The 23,361-nt window shown below is 37.7% G+C and overlaps 1 protein-coding gene across 1 annotated transcript in view; it reads left to right on the forward strand.

Moving 5' to 3' along the window:
- The window catches only part of DCHS2 (dachsous cadherin-related 2), a gene marked incomplete at both ends in the record, with an annotated part of 104,452 nt that overhangs the window by 25,022 nt on the left and 56,069 nt on the right, over nucleotides 1-23,361 (forward strand). Inside the window, one exon of the mRNA XM_084203860.1 lies at nucleotides 18,857-19,048. Within this exon, the coding sequence (XP_084059986.1) occupies nucleotides 18,857-19,048 (192 nt within the window). The remainder of the gene's footprint in view (nucleotides 1-18,856; nucleotides 19,049-23,361) is intronic.

Below are 23,361 nucleotides of genomic sequence, written 5' to 3' on the forward strand. Positions count from 1 at the left end.
AAATATTTTGTTAAGGTCTGCTGTAATATTACTTGCTTGGAGAGACTTTGTTTCACTGTATTTTGCAGCAAGAGACATTTCTTACTTCTGTCTTGGAATTATCCCATTCACTATTGACACACTGTCTTTGCTTTTGATTTCAGTTTCACAGCGGGAGACTTTATACTTAATGCATGAACAGTACAGTCTGTTTAATTCCAGAAATATATCTTTTTTTCCTTGTGGCATTCAATATTTTGGTACTGGCAGCCTGAGCTGTGGGCAGGGCTCTTTGTAGTGTTATCATTGATAGGATCAGTCATGCTGGAAGCACTGGGCTGTCATGAAGCTGCAGTCCAAAAAACCTGATCAATCATTCAAGGCTTCCTATAATTTGTCTTTATCCCGTTTTTTGTTTTGCAAAACATCGCCAATATTTATTAGTAATTTATTTTTATTGTCTTTGGGTACACTATCTCACTGTGCAAGTGTGATATGAATTCATGCCCGTATGACTTTGCTCATGGTTTAGCACTGGAACTACGTACCACAGAATGATATTATTTTCTATACTAGGTGTAAAATGAGCCCTAATAAAGGCACAAAGTCTGCATTCATTTGCCTTTGATTGCCAAAGTGATGATGTTATAAGGCAAAAGGTAATATTTCTGAAATTTCCCAGTCCATGGCTATCATATTAAAAAATAGTGGAATTCTTTGCAAGGGGAAAGATCATTAAAGGAGGGCAAATATGCCATGACACAATTTGGCTTGAATTTTGTATTAAATCTATTTTTATTAATTTCATAATGAAGAAGAAATTGTGTAAGATTTTATTTGTGAAAATTCTTAGTTTAAGAATTTTAAATCAAATACTGAAGATGTATTTCTGTAACTAAAGGAGTTGTTTAAACTGGAGGGAAATAGAGCAAATAGTTATTTTTCATCAGATTGTAGATTAGATGGCAGTACAGAAAGGAGATACTTGCAGGGTAGAAAATAATGCTGAGAAAGAGATCTTTTTCTACATGCTGGCCTGCAAACAGGGCTTTTCTTTTGTCTGTAACCCACAGGTGTTGACAGTGGGGCTGGTTTCAAAATGTGTTGAGTGCCGTCATGGTCAGTTCAAACCAGTCCCTCAGGATTTCATGCAGTAATAGAGAATACTGCCTGTGCTGGGAAATTGATTTTGACATACATTTTGCAAATGCCTTTTCATGATAATGTGATAGTGTTATTAAAATCCTGACTTCCTTGTGCTACATAACAGTTGGAATTCACAGCAATGTTGCCAGTTTTTAAAAAATCTTTGTCATAGAACGTGTAATTTTGTTTTGCCAATTTTATTTGTCTAGTATAACTTCATATTAATTTCATAGTGGAGTTTCAGAACTGCTTTCCTGTCTTTTCTTAAAATTTGGGGAAAAAGCCCCCACTTGTAACTGTATTTTTCTCCTATTCTGTCTCATGGTCTTACAAAGGGTTTTATTTTTTTTCTTCAGATAGCTTCTACAGGTTTTTTTATGTTCTTTGGTTGGTCTCATCCTATTCTTCCTTTTCCTCCTTCAATGTTATATACTTTAGGAGATATTGGCTGGATATTTATTAAATAAGTATGAACTTGAATTTGCTCTTGGGATTTTAACTTTGTGTGAAGCTGCACATCATTCTGGAAAAGCTGTGACAAGCAAGGGCAATGCATAATGCTGGCATCACTGTCTTTACATGAAAGCTTATTCTTCCCTTTGGTTCTTTTATTTCTTTACACACCAACAAAATTTGAATGGAATTTTTCCTTTTATTTGTTTAATTTACTCTAATATTTAAAGTTATCTTTCTAATGTAATTAGATTAGATTCCGAAACTTTTTCTCTTGAACTTTTTTTTTTTTTACTGGTGGTGGGCTGATGTGGAGAAACCACAGTGACTTCAGAGAAAGTGGTTTTTTGCTCTGAAATTATCCTGGAAATTGATGTCCTTCGCTATGAATGGGTGAGTTACTCTAGTTTGCTGGAAGTGGATCTTCAAGGAATCAGAAAGTAGACTTTCGCATTGTGGGCTGGGAAAAGCCAGATGCTGTAGCCAGTAAGGTGTTATTGTTGAGGGCAGCTTTAGCACAAAGGATGTACCACCTGGTACTCATGATGTGTACCTGCTTCTTTCTCCTAAAGCTGGAGACCTGGATTTCTGTCATCATCTCATTTTCCTGGAATTTTGTGCTGAGTTTGCCCTCTGCTCCATTCCTACTTCTGTAAATGAATTTCACAGCACTGTTTCATAGTACTCAGCCCATGAGTTGATATTGCCATAGCTTGTATTCATTATCACTAATCGTAGCAATCCAAACCTTGGTCTGTCCTGCAAAGTATGACTTCGCAGCTTCTGGTTTTGAAGCATTCTGTAGCTTTTTAAGTTGTGCCTATGGAAGATGCCTATAGAACCAAGTGGAAATTAAGTATACTTCTTCACAGAAAAAAAAATGGTGAATGACCACAGGATTTAGTAGAGGATCCACTTGTAGTTCCAGCTTTTTGAATTTACAGCAGAAGTAGACCAAATCCTGCAGCGGAGAAGGCTGCAGGAAATGACACCATGATTTTGGCATTGGACAAGTGATTGAAGATGATGGGAAGGGTCTTTTAAGGGTTAAATTATGCATAACTCATTAATCTATCTCCTTTGAATTCACTGAAATATGTATATAATCAACTCCCATTCACTGTAATTGTGTGTTCCTAGCACAATAACATGCTAAAGACATTTCCTTGCCTTAATGGCTTGGATTTCATATAATGGAGAAGTAGTAGCAGTGCATGTCTGAAGCAGAACTTTATTTGCCTGAGATTTTCTCCTGATAATGACAATCTTTTGTGAATAACACTATGCTACTTCTGGACAGTTTTCAGAGACAGAAAAGCCATTTTCAATTGCCATTAGTGAGAGGAAAATAAATGTAAATCTCACTGTTCCATCTTATGGTGCCTTTGGAAATTGCCTCTCTGGCAGACAGAGAATGTATTGTAACTTCAAAGAAAGTTTTGCCTCATAGTGAGAAAACAAAGTATCATTTCTGTTGTTTATTTTTTCTATAAATCTCTTTCCCTTGCTTGCTTTTACTTATTTTTGAACATATTGCACAGCCTAGAAGATGATTATTATAATCAAGTAGTTGGCGAGAATCTCCCACTTTGTAGTTCTGTTTAGCTCTGTTGCTGTCAAGAAGAAACAGTTTGATTCTTCATTGTAGGCTGTTTACCTATGTGTTAATGGTGAAGTAGGTCTACCAAGAATTATTTAAGACAGCTCACTGTTCATGAGCTTTGGTTGCTACTGTAATGGTCACAATTATATCTAGATGTACTTCCAATCCATTCTGCATTTGCTTCAAAACACACTAGTTTTATATCAGCCCACCTGTACTCCCAGTGCATGCTACATGCATGACATTGCCAGATGTTGTCCAGGCTGAGGCATTGGGTTACTGGTGTGAAAACAGCTCAAATGACAAGAGTTGTGAATTGTGAGCATGATGGCTATGTGGATATCATGTTTCTGTTTCCTGTCCCAAAAAACTGCATCTGCATTTACAGTACCTGACTATTAAAGTGCTCAGGCTTCTCTAATTCTCCAAGTGTGCATGTGTTGAACTGGTGGGCCGGATGGACTATGCTTACTTTGTGATAGAGCAGTTGTTTTCCCACCGAGCCCCATCACTCTTGTCATAATTAATTATTTCATAAACTTCTGAATTGTATTTTGTAACATCTTGTAGAAAGAATCACATTTAAAAACATTACTCTCTTACATTTAGTTTTCCCGTGAAGACTACTTTTTTTCACATTTAGGTTTCACCGCTTTGGAAAGTAGTTCTTTGATGGTAGCACATTTGTATATTCATGATGATTTGTTTTGATTGGTTTTTTTTTCCCTCTCTGTGGAACTGACTTTTTTGAAATGTCAGGTTGTTGTTTTTTTTTAACTTTTTCATTTAAGACAGTGGTTGTCCTCCAGCTGTGTGACCCTTTCCTTGCCATCATTTTTCTACTGGAGTTAATTTGACCTGCAGAGGTGCTGTGCTCACTTTAGAGTGCATGAGTCGTTCTGTAATTGCATTATGTCAGTTTTTATTCTTTAGCGTTTCTGAGTTGATTTCCATCCTGCTCCATGCACCATTATTGCATCCTACCTTTCACTTAGCACACTGGAGGCTTCAAGTGCTGCAGTAAATAGTGTATTTTCAAACTTGAAACAGCTGCCAATTAAGCAAGCTCTATACTCTGTGGTGAAGTGAATCTAAATGTCAGAAGTTGTTGTGGAGGTGTGCCACAGTGGTGCCTGTTGATGCCAGATCCAGCAGTGATAAAGGCATACCAATCAATTCCATCCTCCTTCTTGATGGAGTACTCTGGTACATTATTCAGCGTCAACTGAGAGTATCTCGCTTAGTCAGAGCATGGTGCTGATCACACCAAGGCCATGGGAATAACCCCATTCATTCAAGAGTTGGACTTGATTCTTGTGGGCTCCTCCCAACTCAGAATATTCTGTGATGGGTTCAGGTCACTCCTTTAAGACATCCCTTTGTGTCTTTTCAGCTTTCATGCCTAAGTGATCATTAGCAGCAATTAATTATGAGTCATTACCAACATTCCCACAGGCAAAAGGGACCTTACTGCAATCCGTAGTAGATCATTATCTGTGGAAAAGGGCCTTTACTGGTACTGCTCCATCATTTTTCAAGGACAATGCTGGCTCCATACTTGTTAAGGAGATGGAATTTTTAGTGCTTTTTGATGGGACTGCAGATACATTAGCCAAGCGTCCCAACACAAGCTGTGACTGATGTCAAGTGTTTCCTATTTCAGAAAGGGGAAAGAGACGGGAGAGACTGGCCAGAAAATGAGTAAAGGGACACTAAGTAATGGAATTATGAAATAATTGAATATTTCAGTGTAGATATTAGGAGATTTTCACTCCTTGTCTAACAATAGAAAATACTTCATTACATTGAAAAGGCATAAATTAAAAAATTATGAGAACATTCTTCCTGGGAAGAAGATTTGTAGCAATGACTTGTCTTGGCAAGGGGTTTTTTTTTTTGGAGAAAAGTTGTATATTTATGGATTTAACACAAGACAGTTCATTTAGAAGTGTTTAAAGAAATAATAAGAACCTGACCTTTGGTTATTAGCCTGTTTAACTATTTTACTTACATTGAGCACTTCATGGTAGAGGGGAAGAGAGTAGTTCAGTTGACTGTGCAGTTCTTGCATCTTGCTCTTCAGATCTTCAGACTCTGGCACTGACCATTGTCCAGTAACCAGGTCATGCACTAAAGGCTCAGTTGCTCGTCTCCAGTCGGGAAGTTTTATATCTTTATAATGTTCCTTCAAAAGCTACAGCTTCACTTGGGAAGGAAGGGGGGAAAAATGAGATTGTAATGTGGTGAGATGAACTAGGAAACAAGCTCTGATTCTGTGTAGTGGAATGAGATCTTGAAAATAAAATATGCTGGTGTATTTACAGGCAAAGTGAAAACCAGTGATGAAAAGTGGAAAGAGCACACAGAAAGAGCCCAGATATTCCCATCTCTCTTCTGTGTTCTCTCCAGGGTCCCTTGTGTGGATGGAATTCAATAGTTCTGTTGTGAAACTTTAGTTGCTGTGATTCCCATTTCTGTTGTTTGGCAGGAGCCAGGTCTCAGCAAGAAACTGTTTAAAAAGTTACATTAAGAGACTGTTGCTATGTGTCTGCTGTATAGCTGCTGGTGAGGGAGAGCTGCCACTCTCTGAGGAGGTACAGGAAAGGACAGGACCAGGGCTAGGGATGAAATGACATGGCAGTGGTCAGGAAAAATAAGCCACTTTTTTGGCCATATGGTGAAAAGTTCCAATGAAGGCAGCTGAGAATAACTAACGTCATGGACAGGTACCAATAATAGGCATGAAAGATGGAAGCAATTGAAAGCAGAATCTCATTATTCAGTAGTTTGCTATTCTAATGTGTCTTTTTACCTTCTCCAGAAAATGAGGGAACATTACATTACACAGCAATGGAAATTAAAGGGCTACAAATTTAGCACATAGATGTGACAAAACTGCAGGGATCCTTCTGGTTTAATCAGACTATCTGGTCTGTTTAAATACCATGGTTCAAATAATCTCATCCATTAGTTTGAGAAAAAAGTAATGAGGAAATAGGGAATAGGTTGTCTAAAAGCAGCACATGTGATAAAGTGATTTAGTATTTGAGACATACTGTCTGAATATTCAGGGAGGCCTCAATCCTCCCCAAAATTATGGATGTATAAATTCTGTATATACCAAGTTGGACATACACTTCTTTTTGGAGTTGTTATGTTTCTAATTTTTGTTGCTAAAGAGAAAATACTGAAGAATTGAGCTAGTTGCCAGGACAATCTCATTCTTCTGATTGCTGAAGTTGAAATTCATTCCAGTTAACCCTTTTGATAACTGAAGGGGCTAAATCAAAAATGTTCAGAACCAGTTTCCAGAACAGAGTATTTCCTTTCCTAGGAGAAAACAAAAGACTTTGGAGAATTCCAGAGCTGAGCAAATGGAACTAACCATCTGATTTTCATAATTCCCACTTCAAAATAGCTGACTTCTGTGCAAGTATAGGAACAGTATAGGACTTCAGTGTCCTGTTTGGAGGAGAATTCCTAGTCAAATGAAAGGGCTTGTGTCTGTATCACTGATGGGGCCAATTTATACCATCAGCCCCTCTCATTTCCTTCCCAGAACTTAATGCATCTGTTATTTTTACAAGTTAAAAATTGCTGCTAGTACACAGTGTGCCTTCCTTAAATGTTACACTATGAAACTTAGTCATTTTCTGCGCTTGTGTATTTGCTTAAACTATTCCCTCATATGATGTTCCTGTACTTATGGGATGTATTTTTGTAAAGGTCTTAAGGCTTGTCAGGTACTGGATCATGCTATTTAAATGCTCTGAACTCATGAACAAAGGATAACAGTAGAAATTGGAATCTGTTGTAATGGGGGGGGGGGGTGTGTATCCACTTGTGCTGCAGGTTCATGACATGATCCTTTCTCTTTGGTCCTGTTGGTTGGCTTAGGACTGTTCTGGCCTAGAAGCTTTTGTAACTTTGCATTTCTGCATGGTGTGTGCAGCTCAGTGGGACAGTCTGCTCCTGGGTTTCCATCTGATGGAGATGCATCCCTCACTGTGACAAATTAAATATTTGTCACTCAGTGCACATCCGGATGTGTATCCTAATTTGTGCACATATAACATGCTGGTCTTGTGGCCACCATGTAGCTGGGTTTGTGTGTGGAGGCTGTATGGGCAGGGACTGATAGCAGAAGGAAAGGTGCATCTCATGGTTTCGTTCAGACATGAAGCCTGGTCTGAAAAGGACATAGAGTACTTCTGGCCCCATAATTCTGAATTACATAGATGTCACTATGTTCATTTGAAGATCTGTAGCTTGTGAAAGAGAGTGTACATGCAATTATTTTTATTATTGATGTGTATAGCTCTAGTTGGCATGATAATGTGTTTCAGGTAAATTTTACTTCACCAAACAAAATTTCTGTTTGGTAAGTGTAATTCTGTGTAAGTGTAATTTTTGTATGAGTAAGTGTAATTTCTGTAAGTGTAAGTGTAATTCTCGTAATACTAATCAGGACTTCTAGTTCAGGATTGGGAACTATTTTATGGTAAACTCAGTTTTAAGTATTGAGAGTGTTTAAAAGCTCTGACTTGTGTTAAATTTAGAGTGGTGGTGGTGAGTTTGTCATGCTTCTGCATATCATTGTTCAAGCATCATGGATCACAGGTGATACCCTTTAACTCTTTTGGAGTGGCTCTGCCACCTCCACATATTCAAAGCTGGGCCATTTGAGTCGTGTTTGTAAAATATACAGCTAACTTAAATTGAAGAACTTGCTTGTTTAGTTACATTTATTAGGCACTCAGTGGGTTTTGTATTTCAAACCAAATAAATTACTAAAGGATTTTTTTTTTATTAGACATTATCCCAGATTTTGCCTCATGCAATTGAGGTTAACACTTGCATGTTCTGTGACTTTTGTTCTGAGGATTGTTTCTTGCTGCACATTGTCCTCTGCTAGTCCCTAAATTCTGTGAGTGTGAGGCTTGTGTAGAGCAAAAATAGCTAGAAATGTAGACAGGCAGTGTTGGAGAGAGAGAAAACAACATTGGTGTGTATATGAAAAAATTGATTTAGAAGGAAGGAGAAGGGAAGCATCTCAATACTTTGTGTCAGGCCTCATTTTTCCACCAATTATTAGGAGATATATAAGATCCCTTGCTAATTTTTAGTCTACAATGAACAAAATATGAAAATATTTTTTCTCAAGTGCTGTGAATACAATATTCAAGCTGTGTGTTTGGCCATGTCTTAAATTTTCCATAAAAGCAAAAAGTGAACTAAAAGAGCCCTCATCTGCTTACTTCCAAATATAAATTGGACATGATTTATAAGATTACAGTTGCATAAAATGTATGCTTTCCTTAGAAGAGCGTTTATTCTTCTTTTAACACTTAGGAACACAACATTTTGCAGGCAATAACTGAAAGTAGTGCAGGCCATATTTCTGAAAGCCAAGCTAGAAGATGCTATTAATACTGTGATTTAGGACATTAGCATGTTAACAGCTTTTCAGAAGGAGTCACGACAGAAGAGGCCAGCTTTCTGAAGGGATTCTGGAAGGCATTTCATATTTGTTAATGTTTGGCAGTCTGTTTAAATGAGCATTCAGATTCTTAACATTAGACATGCAAAGTGATAGAAACCTTTGCCTTCATTTACTTAGGTGTTCTGCAAAGCCTGTCTTGAAGTGATATTTTTGAACCTCCCCACAGTGATCAAAATAAAATGGGACAGATGATGATGATGATAGTATTGCTGTTTATCTAACTTACGTTAGTACATTTGCTGTAGTCATTAAAAGCCTGATTTTTCATGGATGAAATAGAAATACCTGCTTTTCATAAGTGTGTGGATGACTAGGTAAATTTAACAAGTCCATTGTCATTTAACTCATTGACCTGGGTACCAGTCTGAAAGGTAAATATCTGCAAAAATAGAGTATGGGTAGTAGGAAGCCTACCACTATTTGAAAAAATGAATAAACTGAAACAGCTGATGCCATGAGGAAAGAAAAATAATCTAACTTTGATCAACTTGTTTGTTCTGTGTTTTTTTTTTTTTTTTAAATGAGGACTCCTTCTTGATTTATGGAAAGGTGGTGACCAGTCAGCTTGCTGCTCTGGCAAACACCCACGTAAATTGCATGGAATACCCACAGCTTAATACAGATGTGAGAGGGACTGGGCCTGGGTTGACCCTCTCTGGCATCTTCTCTGGACTTGAGCAAAACTGTACATTTTCTGCGTTAACCTTCTGCTAGGGGTTTTTGGACAGCTTCCTTCTCCAGTGACAGCAGGCCCCCAGCTTGCCTGCCGTAGTACCCTTTCCCTGGTGTTAAAACACCATATCTACCCAAGAAGTGCAGCAGCTTACAAGTGTATTTGTAAGTGGCAATTTAGGCAGCCCACACATAGTCTTTGCTTACTGTAAAGGTGCAATAACAAATCCTTTCAGGCTGACAGCAAAGTAAGTTTGAGGTTTTAATCTTGGCTGCTCACTGATACTTGCTAATGTGACTTGGAAAAGAAATAGGAAAAAAAATTTCAATAATCTGACAATATACAAATAAAGGTTCTTGGGTTTCATTCTGTCTTCTTTTTCTTTAAATGGACCACTACTCTTAGTGATCTTGTTCACAACAAAGCTCCATAAATAGTTGTAGCAGTCCAGTCAGGAATATTGGTTGGAGCATTGTGGTTTGCATGCAGGAATTAGCAGCTCAGACTGGTTTTGGGGCTTGGAACATATTTGCACAAATGTGTGTAAGAGTTCAGATTTAGCCTCTCGTAAGACTATGCCACTGCTTAAAGAGGGTTTAGGTTCTATCTGGACTGAACTTTTCCTACCACCTTCTTACCATTTGTCTCAGGTCAGTTGAATCAGGAACTGACTTAGCTGAAATCAGATGTTGCACCAATAACAAAGTTTTTATGATGAGCTTTTATTGGATCTTATTCTTGATCTGTCTCAAAAGCCATTTGCACAAAACTGTGCCAAAAGGAATGCAGCTGGGTGCAAGGTTGCTTTTCTACTTACAGAGTTCTTTCTCTCCTTTGTAGCATCCTCCTGCAATTTGTCTATCACAGATATAAGTATAATCAAAAGATTCTGTCATTAGTGTTCTAAGATCATACACATATTCTAAATTCAGGGTATATACTTCAATCATTTAGTTAAATAATATATCACATTACAGCTGTATAAGTATATACTTGTTACTATAAGTATAGTAATGATGTTAATTGATCTAAGCAAAAAATGGAATTATTATAACAATTTTTTTATTAATCCTATAATACATGCTACTAATCATAAGTTACATTATTGATTTGCTTTTTTTTACTAAGTTGCCCTAAACAAGATAGCTAGTACCTTGAGTTTTGCTTTCTAAAACAACTTACTTAATATAATTCTAAAATCATCCTTCCACTAAAAGTTAAAACATGCTCCAGTGTACAATTATTAAAATAGCATATTCAGTATGAATAGTTATTTGTGAGATAGATATTCTCAATTATAAAACCCATCGCTCTTTGTTTTATGCAATTAGCACAGAAGAGGGAAATTTTTGTGCTCTGCTGTTCCTTGGCAGAGGTATTCAGCCTTGGGGCTCTATAGCTTACTAATGAAAAAAAATGGATTTGTACTTAAACCCTTAACTGTGCATAGCAAGGTTTTAGCATGTTATAAAATCTAAAATTATAGCAGAGTACGTGAACAGAATTAACAAATGAATGGAGCTGCTTTCACTGAAAAGTAGGGGGTTTGACTTTGGATGATTTAAATAAGGCTTTAGTCATGCAAATATTTGCTAGTTGCTGTTAATTCCTTTTTCTTTCCTCAGAAATATATGATCTTTTCATTTCTGTTCTTTCAGTTTACATAGATGATAAAATTAAATTATTTTCTATTTGATTAAATTTGCACAATAAGAAGGAAGGCAATGTAGACCAAACAGACTGATGGAGTAGATAGTCCTTTTAGCAGACATTTTCAGTACTGGAACTCAAGCTTTGTACTCCCAAAATGACATTTTTAACCCCTACTCTATCATATGATAAGTAGGCATTTAGCAGTACAGGTGCTTGCTATGAATTCAGACACTGACAATTGTATTTTGTAGCAGTCCAACTCAATCAGTGTAATAAGAGTGAAAAGGTCAGGCATTCCATGTTGCACCTGCCTCCCATACCTCTGGTTCATGGCTCACTTCAATGGGATCTAGCTGCTTGTGCTGTTTTGCAGAAGGCATGGTGGCAAAACTTAAGGCATGTCAGGAACTTAAGGCATTAAACTGGAGTGAATTCAGGCTGTGGCTAGCATCAGAGCAGGATTTGCAGATCAATACAGACTGAAATGCCTAGTTCTTCCTGGATTTGGACTTCACTTGCTGAATAGTGTCTGCTGCTCAGGATGAAAGAGTGATGCTGTAATGTACTTAGGCTGTTTTCTCCTCCAGTAATTTTAATTTTTCTTGCTTTCTGTAGACTAACTGAAAGCACTAAATCAAAGATGTGTCAATATTTTTTATTGGCAGGTTTGTTTACAGTCATCAGTTAGATACACAGAAGAGCAGAGAAGGCGAAAAACTAAGATCTCATAATCGTTCATCATGTAAATTAAGTTTCTTTTCATTTGTTGGTTGTGGGGAAGATAGAGAATGTTGTAAAAAATGGTGTATTATAAAGAAGGTAAAAATTAATGTGATCTTCTATGAGAGATTCATATGTGAAGCAGGGTTAGTTTTACTTTATTTTAAAACCATGTAGTTAATTGGAATTTCTGTACAACTCATGCGGGCACAAACAGAAAAAAAGAAAAAAGAACCAAACAGATGTAGTTGTTTGAAAAGCCAAAACCAAAAGCCTTATCATAATTAAGAAATATTATGTTTAGTTGAGGTTACTGTGAATACCACATTTTACATGCTGTCCTTGAGCAGAGAGGCTGCCTGGCTTCTGTCTCTGCTTGCATTTAGGCTTTTCTCTTTTCACTTGAAAGGCTGTTGAGAATTATTGAATGTTTTGATGGGACTTGCTTCTTATTAGCACCTTCATAAAACTGATGGCAATTTCTGGAGTGAATCAGAAATCAGCTGGAGGAATCAGCATCAGCTTCAGTATGGGTTAGCAAGGTCGTGTCTGTGCAATGCCTATTGTCAGTTGTTCAGCTGTGGTAGTCTCCATCCTAGAGCAGACCAAAAGAATGCAGAAAAATTGACATTAGTCAAGTCCATTGACCTGACCAGCACAGTGAAGATTTTTTTGTATCAGAGCAAGGATGAGGACTAAGGATTTTCTTATTTGTTGGGGATTTTTTGAGTATCTGGTACCTGTGGTGGTTGACAAAGTAAGCATCAATGCCAGTTGAATTAACAGCTTAAATTTCAGTTGTTATTTTGATTTGTGTCTTTCCAGATGCAGCCCAGTTTGAGAATGAAGAATGGGGCTTTTTCTGCTGTCAGTGCAATTGTCAAGGACCAGTTCTTAAGGCCTCAGGCAAACAATTACTTTTCTTGAAGTCAAGGCTCATGCTTTTAGGACTTCAAGTGGATCTGCAGCTTTATTCCCATTTCCATATGTTAAACCTGCTGCACTAGGGAGCAGGCTAATCGTGGGTGCTGAGGCAGATAGATAAAATTCCAAAGTAATGTATTTATTACACTCTTTTGGTTTGGTGTCAGCATTATTGTCTGCGCTGCCTCAGGCAGCTGTGAGGTAGAGATCATTGGTTTGTATTTGATATGCTATTTTCTCACTAACCAGGGCTGTAAGTCTCAGCACTGGCTTGAAGACACTTGATGATGTGTGATTGTGACAGCACGCGTGCTAATCTATCATACAGATACACCCAAGTAACTGGAAAAATGTCTTCTACCAGTAACTTTACTGCTAATATTTCTGTGGTCAAATGTTGCTGACAGCATGCCACCAACTCAGACTGCTCCTCTCCTTCCCTGTGGTCATGGACCTGGCATGAAGGTCTGGTAGAGCAGATGCTTCCACAGTAGTTAGCCATTCTGGTGGTGCTTGCATTGCCTATGTGAGGAATTAAAACACTTCTCTGGTGAGGGTTTGCCATCAGGTATTGCTGTACTGCTCCTTCAGTATGTCAAATGTAAGGAGGCTGGATTTTGTGCTGTTGATGACTGCAGGATAGAGCCATCCTTGCTCCATTGATTGGCAACCAAACTCTATCACTGAACCTTTTCTTTTCAGCTACCTGCTAGTTTCCTTTTTTTTTTTTTTTCTTTTTGTAGTTTAGGAGTAGTTTTCACCATTTTGTCTCCTTAGTCTTGTCTTACAGTTGGATGATGGATATTGTGGAGTACACAGTCATAGAATCACTAAGAGTGGAAAAGGCCTCTAAAATCATGTTCAACCTTTGACCAAACACTACCATATCAAATAAACCATAGCACTAAGTGCCACATCTGGTCATCTCTCAAACACTTCCAGGAATGGTGACTCTACCACTTCCCTGGGTAGCCTTTTTCATTCCTTAACCACCCCTTCAGTAAAGAAATTGATTTCCAACCTGAATCTCCCCCAGTGCAACTTGTGGCTATGTCCCTTGTTCTGTCACTTGTTACCTGAGAGAAGAGGCCAACCCTTACCTGGCTACAGCCTCCTTTCAGGCAGTTGTGGAGAGCAGTAAGGTCACCCCTGAACCTCCTTTTCTCCAGGCTAAACGCCCCCCAGATCCCTCAGCTGCACATCGTATAATTTATTTACTCTCTAGACCCTTCACCAGCTCTCTTGCCCTTCTCCGGACATGCTCCAGCACCTCAATGTCCTTCCTGTAGTGAGGGGCCCAGAAATGGACGCAGCATTTGAGGTGTGGCTTCACCAGTGCCAAGTACAGGGGACAGTCACTGCCCTGGTCCTGCTGGCCAGGCTCTTCCTGATACAGGCCAGGACACTACTGGCCTCCTTGGCCATAAAGAGAGATCAGGTTAGTCAAGCAGAAGCTGTCTTTCTTAAACCTGTGCTAGCTGAGCTGGATTCCCTAGTTGTCCTCAGTAGTGTAATATGCTTTTATTTACCCTTTATTCTGAATTTCTGTAAAATTGGCTGCTGGAAATTAACTTGCTTTTTATTATATCAGTAGAACTAAAACAATTAAACATACTTTTTGTGCAAAAAATAAATGCACAAAATCTGTCTTATGCTCTGACACTGAGACCACTAAACAGATTTTAACAGCTATGAAATCTGTATCTTGGTTAGCTGAAATCAAGTGAAGTAAACCTGACAGAATATGTGGTATGGGAAAAATTCTTATGCTGTGAAGAATTGATTTAATATTTCTTAGTCTCGTTTAATTGCTATCACAGATGACCACGGCGATGACTTACTTGACTGAATGGCCTGGTCTTTCCAGTGGTCTGGTCTATCTGAAAGATGTAAAATTAATCCTGGCCACTCACATGTGAAATTTAGCACTGCCAATCAGTCATGTTTAAGGCTGCATACTCTAAATCCTAAAAATTCTTTTTTATATGGGTTCTGAAACTTTGACCTGCAAGTGATAGGGTTGTCTTCTCTGTTGTGGTTTTGTGTGCACAAGACACTTCCCCCATTTTGCACATAATGTAAAATATTTGCTCTGCTTTTCAAAATATGTTCATTTGTTAGGAATATCTAGGAATCAAAATAAAGAAAGGTAAATATAACTACAGGGACTTTATTTTAATTTGTTGAGGATAAAAATGAGTGGAAATTTTAAAAAACCAAAAAAAATAACAGGGGAGTTTTCTCTTAAAATGACTTTGTATTTAAAGCAATGTAGAATTTAGTAGCAGATCTATTTCACTATAATCTTGTTTACTAGTAGTTTATTGGTAACTCAATTCAATGCCTGTAAAATATGGGGACATTGCCCATTGCTGTGAGTCGTCATCATTTCACTGAAGTGAATGGAAGAGGCTGAAGATCCGCCAAATATTTCCTTTCTGTAAAGCTCTGAAATCTCTGCTTTCTCAGCACAGTGATAAAAATGGCTTTGTTCCCTCTTATTTAAGTGTACTGCCAGCAAATTTTTTTTCTGTTTAAACCTGGATGTGTTACAGGGTTGAAGTGCACATGTGGATGAGGAAATTAGGGTAGTTACCCCTAAAATCACAGATTCTTTGAGATCATCCCCTCTTTTCATATGCAAATAGAAGATTATTTCCGCACTTCCAGCACTGTTGAATTTTATTTGTTTGTCTTCTTACACCTTTAGTATCTACCACTTCACACCATTCATTTTCCTCTTGCACTAGTCTGTCTAAACATCACAGAGGTGGGTCAGATTTTTCACTTGTTCTGACAACATTTCTCTAGGTACCCCTCTTTTCCCCTCCTGAGACAATTCCTGAAGTCTAACCACTTTATTGGTAGTGTCAACAGGGCAGAACAAACTGGTTTTTTAATCTGACAGATTTTTAGTCTAGATATTGTACAAGCTGACCAAAGGATGTAGGCTACAGGAAGCATGACTGATGGGAGAAGGCCAGCCAGGAGCTATCCATACAATGGCTCTTGTTGGCTTTAAAAAATGTTTCGTGGGGAAATACTTCTGAACTTATTCCCAAGTTTACACTCCTTAAAACCTTGTATGTTCAACTTACTGTGTTGAAAATAAATTTAGTGAAAGGAGAAAGACCTTGGGGGCATAACCCTTCCTTTTCTTCCCCTTTATTTTTCTCCAAGATTCCAATCTTGTATTAGGCTTGTCAGAGGTGTTACATATTTGGTACTCTCTTGCCTCCCACCTCTTCAAGGCACATAAATCCATTCAACTCTATCACCTTTGTGATATTGCTAACATAGAACTCTCTTGATCAGTCTACTGTGAAAATTCCTTCTGCTGCCTTCATTTCCTCCTGTTTGGGCTGCTGTAACTCACAGCTTTTGGGCAGTTAACTGCTGCAATACTCTGTAGGATTGGTACTCACAGTAGGCTATCACAACCCAACATGTTTCAGACTGTGACTACTGTGTGCTTTAATTCCTAAAATCTTCAATAACATGGTCACTTAATTGTGTCAAAAAACTTGAATTCGTTAGCAGGTTTTCACTGAATTCCTCCTTCTAAATCAGCTTGCATTTCGTTGATAATCTTAAGGGTCTTTTATCAGCCTCTATGATTCTATGATCATAGTTAATAGCTTCCCTGACCTCAAGTGTAGTGCCATTCAGTGTCAGATCTCTCTGCTACGAGAAATTTTTCATTTGCTTTTAATTCCAGATCTTCCCTCTTCAGATCAAAGGTTCCACGGTGAGTGATTAAAAAAGGGACTACTAAGTGGGTAGAAATTGATTGCATGTGAGGTACTTGAACAGGGAGAAAGATTATATTTTTCTCAGAAAATGGATGCCACTTAGTTCTGCTGCCTGAAAGATGATTATAGTAATTTAAGTTGATCACAATTAGACCTTTAAATTTGCATAGCCTTGAACTGAAACATTTTTATTTAAATTCATGACTCATTATGCCTTTACATGTACTGCTCAAAGTCTGAGGACTGCATAATTTACAACAAAGAAAACAAGTCACCGAACGTAATGAGCTAAACTTCTAACAATACCCTCAAATTTCACCTGCAATTAATCACTCATGCTCAGTTGCAGACAAAAATGTTAGCACCTACACGTGTAACTGCATGTAGGCACAGTCAGACAGAACCTTCCAGTACTGTCACCCCTGTTGGATTTCAGGCAAAAGAAATAAATTGAAATATTTTTCTTATAAGGGCCAAGTGAAGTATTGTTCCATAACATTAGGGTAGTAGATTACTGAGAGCACACTAGACGTATGTTCTGTTCTTGTTTTTATGACAGAAATAACAACGTACGAGGCTGGAGAAATGTGCATGTTGTAGACTTGATTTACATACAGCTGTAAAGCATTTTTAGGACTGGATCTTTGTTTAGCTGTGCGTGATTGTGAGTTTTGCCTTTAAATTGCCCAGAACGAGTGGTTGGACCCAGGTCAGGAGTGGCCACGGGTTGCACACTGCTGCAACTGTGGGATGCAAACTTGCAAGGGTGTGAAAAGCACATGCAGGGCTCTGTGAACACAGGGCTCCCCTAAAGGAGTTTTTCTTGGTGTAAACTCTGGTAGGATGGCCTTTGGCATTGTGAAAAACCTTCCTATGGGAGGAAGAATGTTATGGAGCATGTGGTGCAGTCACAGTGATACTTCTGAAATACAAAAAATCTTGAGTTTCCATAAAGAAGTGGAAAAGCAAGCAAAAACCAAACCACAACAAGCAAAAAATAATAATTGAAATAACACATGTATCTTTTGGGCTGCCACTTTAAAATTCTGATTGATGTAACTTGTCTAGAGTAAGTTTTAACTTTATGATTTGAATTGGCACTTTTTATGTGGTTTCCCTTTCCCCACTTCCATGCTTTCCAGGCTTCCCAAGACATGTTTTGTTCATTTGGTTTTAATTCAGTCTCAGCTAAGTATCTTAGTGCCAGAACAATTCCTGTGTGGGCAAAGAAGGGAGCTTGTGATGCAGTCACTGACTGGTCTTTATGGCCCCATTTGTTCTGGTAGGAGCAGCAGCCAAAGGCTGTTCTGGGTCCCATGGCCAAATGACCTGGCACAGCTTGTGTCCATGCAACTAAATTAATTTATATCACCCAAATGGGTGATCTAATCCAAACTTACTTCTAGGAATACTCCCTGGCCTGGACTGTTTCTTTTGAAACTCTACCTGAAACTGTGCCGGATGGTTTTCTGTACAGGCAGGCACGTGCAGACCTCCACCTCTGCCCTGGCTGTGGTTGATGGCTGTGGGTCTCACATTATGAGCCTGCACCAGGTGCAGGCACTGACTGGCACAGGTCTTCTCTGTGGCCTCCCACCAATTCTAACTCTTGGGCTTTGTGATACCAAAGTTTCCAAAGCTCTGTTAAGGTCTTCTCTGTTAATGCCTCTGTTAAGGCATTGTGCTTTTACAGACAGGCTGATGGAAAACCCATGGAAATTACCATTTTCAAAGAAAAAGTAGAAAAGGAATCCAGTTGTGAAGGAGAAATTCTTTATGTGTCTCCAGTAATGGCAAATTAGAGAACTGAAAATACTGGCTTTCTTAATGCGTGCATATTTTTGTAAATTATTTTCTACCAAAATGTTTCTAAATTTAAGTGAAAACTATCACAATGGAATATGCCAGAGAAGAGCCAAACTCAGCACAAAACACTTGTTATCAAAGATTTCAAGGGAATAAAATTGAAGGAGCAATGTACAAAACTTGTGTTTATCAAATACATTTTGAATCAACCCACAACAAAAAACATGAGTACCACCAAGCCTTCTTTCAAGTGAAAACTAAATTAAGATCTGGGGAGTCTTTTATAGAATACATTAGGTAAGGATGTCCTGCAGCACTTTTCTGATCCACATGTGACATAAGTGCTTTCTGATTTTTCATAAGAGCTACCTCCACTGATAAAAACATAAAGGGAAAATAGTTTAGGTGTGGCTTAGGACCGTGGCTTTTCTAGTCATGGGAAGGGAAGAGGATTGATATTTACACTGTCAGTAGTGGAGATATTAACGAACTGCTGGCAGCTTAGGTAGCAGAACATGTTTGTATTTATTCTCTGTACACACATTTGCTTTTACAACACAAATGGGTTCAAAAATCACAAACACTTTATTTTAATGAGTAATAGTTTCACTGGCTTCATTTTTATCTCTGTTGTCTCCTTGCAGGTCAAAGCAACAGATGCAGATGCTGACCAGTTTGGAGAAATTGAGTATTCTCTTTACGATGGATTTAATTTTTATGAAAAATCCAAAGCTTTCCAGATTGACCCACACACTGGTCAGATCTTTGTGTCTCAAGACATTGACAGAGAAGCAGATCCAACCACTTATGATCTCTTAGTAAAAGCTACAGATGGGGTAAGTTTCAGCTTTCTACACTGCCAGATTTGTGAATGCATTTGCAAATTTGGATGTCTGGTATACTTTTAAATGAGAATGTAGCAACTATGTAAAAATGGCATGAATTTGAAAAAAATTTCTTGTCCTTAAAGAGAACATTCTTGTCCTTAAAGAGAAAATTCTATTCATGAACTGTGAATTTCTATGCAAACTGATACAGTTGGCTGGGAAATACCAGTAACTCCTAAATAAAGTCTGGAAAAATGTTTCTAGGATGTTAGTCCTTGCTAATTTTCCTCTTCCTCTTGTAACCAATGGACTCCAAGTTACTTCTGCTCCCTGCTTTCAAGACCACTGCAGCAGTAATAACACAGTACCATGGGCTAGAACTGCATGGCTACTGTGGGTGACAGTGACTTTCCCGGGTAAGTTCCTTGTAATTTCTAGCTAGCTGATGCCATTGCTGCTCTGTGGCTGGGTGCAGCCTCCCTGCAGCTGCATGTCTGGAAGTTTTCCCACTTTTCAAGATCTGGTGCTTGTAAGTGAGTATTCATGGTACAGCAAGGGCAAGGTAGTTGCATGTGGCTGAAATAGTCCATTGCAGAACCTGGCAAGGAGGGTGAGGAGACATTTGCTGTGGTGGGAACATATTAAGGTGTCTGGGGATGGACACCTTGCCTACCTGATGCCATATAACAAAAAGTTTTGCTAGTAAGCTCCAGAAAAATAATGGAAGAAAACTATTCATTATATTTTCATTGCAAAATACTAATTTTGTTATTTGCAGTCTGAGGTTGTTTGCTTTGTAAGGCCCAGTTTGTACTTGTCTTTACCTTCTTCAGCTTAATAGTGAAATGTAAAGAAGCTGAAGAAAAGGTTATTGGTTGCCTTCAAAATTTAAAATTAACGTAAGGACACTTTTTGATATGTTATTCAGGTTACATTTTGCAGTACAATTTGTCCTGAAAAACATTGAAATTATATTATTTCAGGCTATGCAGTTTTTATTTCTTACTTTGAATATTAAAATTGCATTTAAGATAATGCCCTAAGTGTATCTAATATAACTTTTTTAAAATGCAGTTGTGTTAGAAATGCTGTTTATTTTAATTAAAATGCCTGTAGGTTTTTTTAATTGTACACTGAAGAAACTTAATGAACTATGATTTCTGTACCCATGAGTAGATTAACTTATATAGCTGCAGTTGATGGTTCTATTAATTATTTCATTTTGAGAATGTAGCCATTGAGGGTATATCTGTTTTGTTGACTTCAGATATTTGTGTAATAGTTAAACAGTGTTTTTTCTTTAGCTGTCCCAATTCAGTGTTCATTTCAGAGGCTACAGAAATATTCTTTAATTAATATTGCCTTTAGCAGTGTCCTTTTTCTTCCTCATAGATTTCTTTAGAGCAGAAAAAATACATAAATATATTGGTATATTTTTTTCCATGCTCATCTGATTTGAATGTCTAATAACTTGACCCTGCTCACTGCAGGGATTTGGACTGGGAAAACTTTGAAAGGTCTCTTCCTACTCAAATCATTCTATGAATTTAATGTAAGGATATAAGAAGTTTTTCCAGGACAGTGCCTGTAATGTCTATAGCAGAGATAGTTCTATCTGACCATTTTGGAATTTCACTTGTATGTGATTTCTGCCTTTAAAATTTATACTTGTATACATATATCCAAAAAAACTTTGAAGGTAAAGCAGTCTGTATTGAAATGTATAACAGCAGAAAATTAGGCATTCTGCTATACTTCATAATTTCATTTTTCCTATCATTCACGTGTTTGAAGCTGTAAAGGACACATACACATATCTGGAATATCAAGATTAATCATTAATAAAGGGTATGTGAGAGCTGAACAATAGTAGTGAAATTCTGAAAAGTTCCTAAGATATTCAGTCAGGTACAGAAAATTATTTTAAAAATCTGAAAGAAAACATGTTTGCATGAAGAAAAACTTGATGCCTTAATTTTTTTAGTTAAGTTACTGCTCTATTGATAAATCTTACCTTAAGTTACAGGAAAATAGGCAATGTTTTGAAACTATAGGGTATTTAATTTTTAAATTGCTCTGTCATTTATCTCTATTTATGGACCTTGTGTTTTCAGAAGTTCAGTCATGGGGAGAAAGGTTCAGCTTTTTATTGCCTTGTTTGTGACAGGTGAGGCTTGATCTTTTTACTGGAAGTCAGCACTTAGTAGAAGTTTGCTCACCTGACACTTAAATACTAAAGCACCTAAATTCAACATCTGCTTTTCAAAGTCTTTAGTGTACCTGAACTTGTGTTGACCAACTCTCTATCTTTAAAGCAGAATTTTAGTAGGATATTTATCTTATTTCCTGACGTTCTGCTGCTGATTTTGATGGATTAAAGATGTTAAGTATGGGGTTCAAAGTAGAGGCTGTGATCAGGGGAGAAATGTGCACAGAAAAGAGAGAGGAAGGATGAAAGGTCATTTGTGACAAAGAAGGGTAGAGAGATGAAAAGGAAAGAAAATAACACAGTTAATTAGAAGTGAGGAGGAAAAGAAAGTGTTTTCCAGGTGGTGTGCAGTTTATCTTACAGCAAAACTATCAGTTTCTTCCACCTGTTCTGGCTACTCCATTACATGGCCCTAGAACTTGTCAGTCATGTCTCTAATGCATTGTGTAGCAAATGTAAGGAGTGAACTTGAATTGCAGGTGGAGAGGGAGGTGGAAAACACCTTCTGTTAAACTGGTTTTAAATAAACATCCTGTGAGAGCTTGTGGGAGCACTCTCACTGATTAAGCAAAGATGAAAAGAAGTATCCTTGTCTCTCCTATTGGAATGATAGGTCTTCAGTTTTTCAGCTGCTTCATCATTGCTGCAAAGGGTTTAGTACACCATCAGCAGGGTGTTAGTGGCTCTCTTACTGCCTTTCTGCATAGAGACACTTAGTCTCTTGCTTTTTGGTAATCCCCCCTGTCTATTCAGTATTATTTTTCTTTTACATTGGAGCAATTGAAATCTAGATATAAACACTTGACGCTCGGAGGCAAAGCTTCTGAAGAACTTAAGGATTTTGAAATAATTGGAGACATCTCTCCACTTTGACAGCATTGCTTCAAGATGACATATCTTTTAGGTTTACAAAAAAAAAAGCCTCTATGTCAGAGATTCTGTATCTATCAGTTCAGTCTGGAACAAAAATTTGACAGCATGGTTCACTGGCAAAAACTTTGGAGGCTGTGATGAAAATCCTGATAGGTTTTACAGCACCAAAATAAAGAAATACAGCTGCTCAAAATAGCACCATTTCTCCTTATTAAGACAAAGAGTTTCCCCTTCCTAAGGCAGGATATTTTTTTTAAGACTTGATAAAGAGGTCTGCTAATAGCTTTAGCTATTCACACCCATTTGATCCTTCTGAAGTAATGAAAACATTAATTGTTGTTATTTTGACTTGATGGTAGTTTATGTCCCCTTTTTCTTCCACAAGAGACACAACCCTCTGGACTCTGACAGAAAAGTCATTGTAATTGTGACTTTATTGCACCAGAGAGTACAACAGTAGTGAAAAATACTAGAACATTTGAGATAAGGGATTTTAAAATGAACAGCTGTGGCTTTCTCCTGCTCATTAACATGTTTTGACAAGTGTAATTTTCTGTCAGCAATAGAGCTTATATAAGTCAGCCTTCATGTTTTGGAAGATAAATGTTTTGCTTGCTTCTGAGCAGATGAAGTATATCCACATCATTAGAAATAGGAGTTTTAGTTCCTTCTCAATTGAAATGATACTTTTTTTCAGATCTCAGAGTAAGAATTTGGCCATAACCAGTTAATATCATTAAGTTATTAAGTAAATGTCATACTTGGCATGGGAAGGTATACTCTGCTTCTTCAGGAAAAGAAGATTATGTCTCCATCATAAAATTTGGTCAATTTTCTTAGAGAATAGTCATTTCCCTATATACTTAGAGTTAATCAATTTCAGAAGACTTTTCAGTCTTTACATAACTCTGCAGCACAAATACAAATTGGCTGAAGAATGGGGTTTGGGGATTTTTCATGTCTGTTTAGCAATAATGAAGCTTGAAAGAAACAGCTTAACACAAGCTCTTGTGAGTTTGGTTTCATGTTGTTCCAACCATCTTTTTTAGATGCTTTTTATTCTTGACCTCACTTCTTCCCTGGTCCTCTTCCCTTAAAAATACTTCTGATTTCTGTTTTAAAGTACCTGAAAGCTGTGGACACACAGAGCATATTCTGATAGTGAGCAGAGCACATTCCTTCCCCTTCTCCTGCCTTCCCTTTTTAGCTCCTGTGCAGGGATTTCCTTATCATGGAAATC

Source organism: Fringilla coelebs (genome assembly GCF_963513975.1).
Source record: "Fringilla coelebs genome assembly, chromosome: 4".
Lineage (NCBI taxonomy): Eukaryota > Metazoa > Chordata > Aves > Passeriformes > Fringillidae > Fringilla > Fringilla coelebs.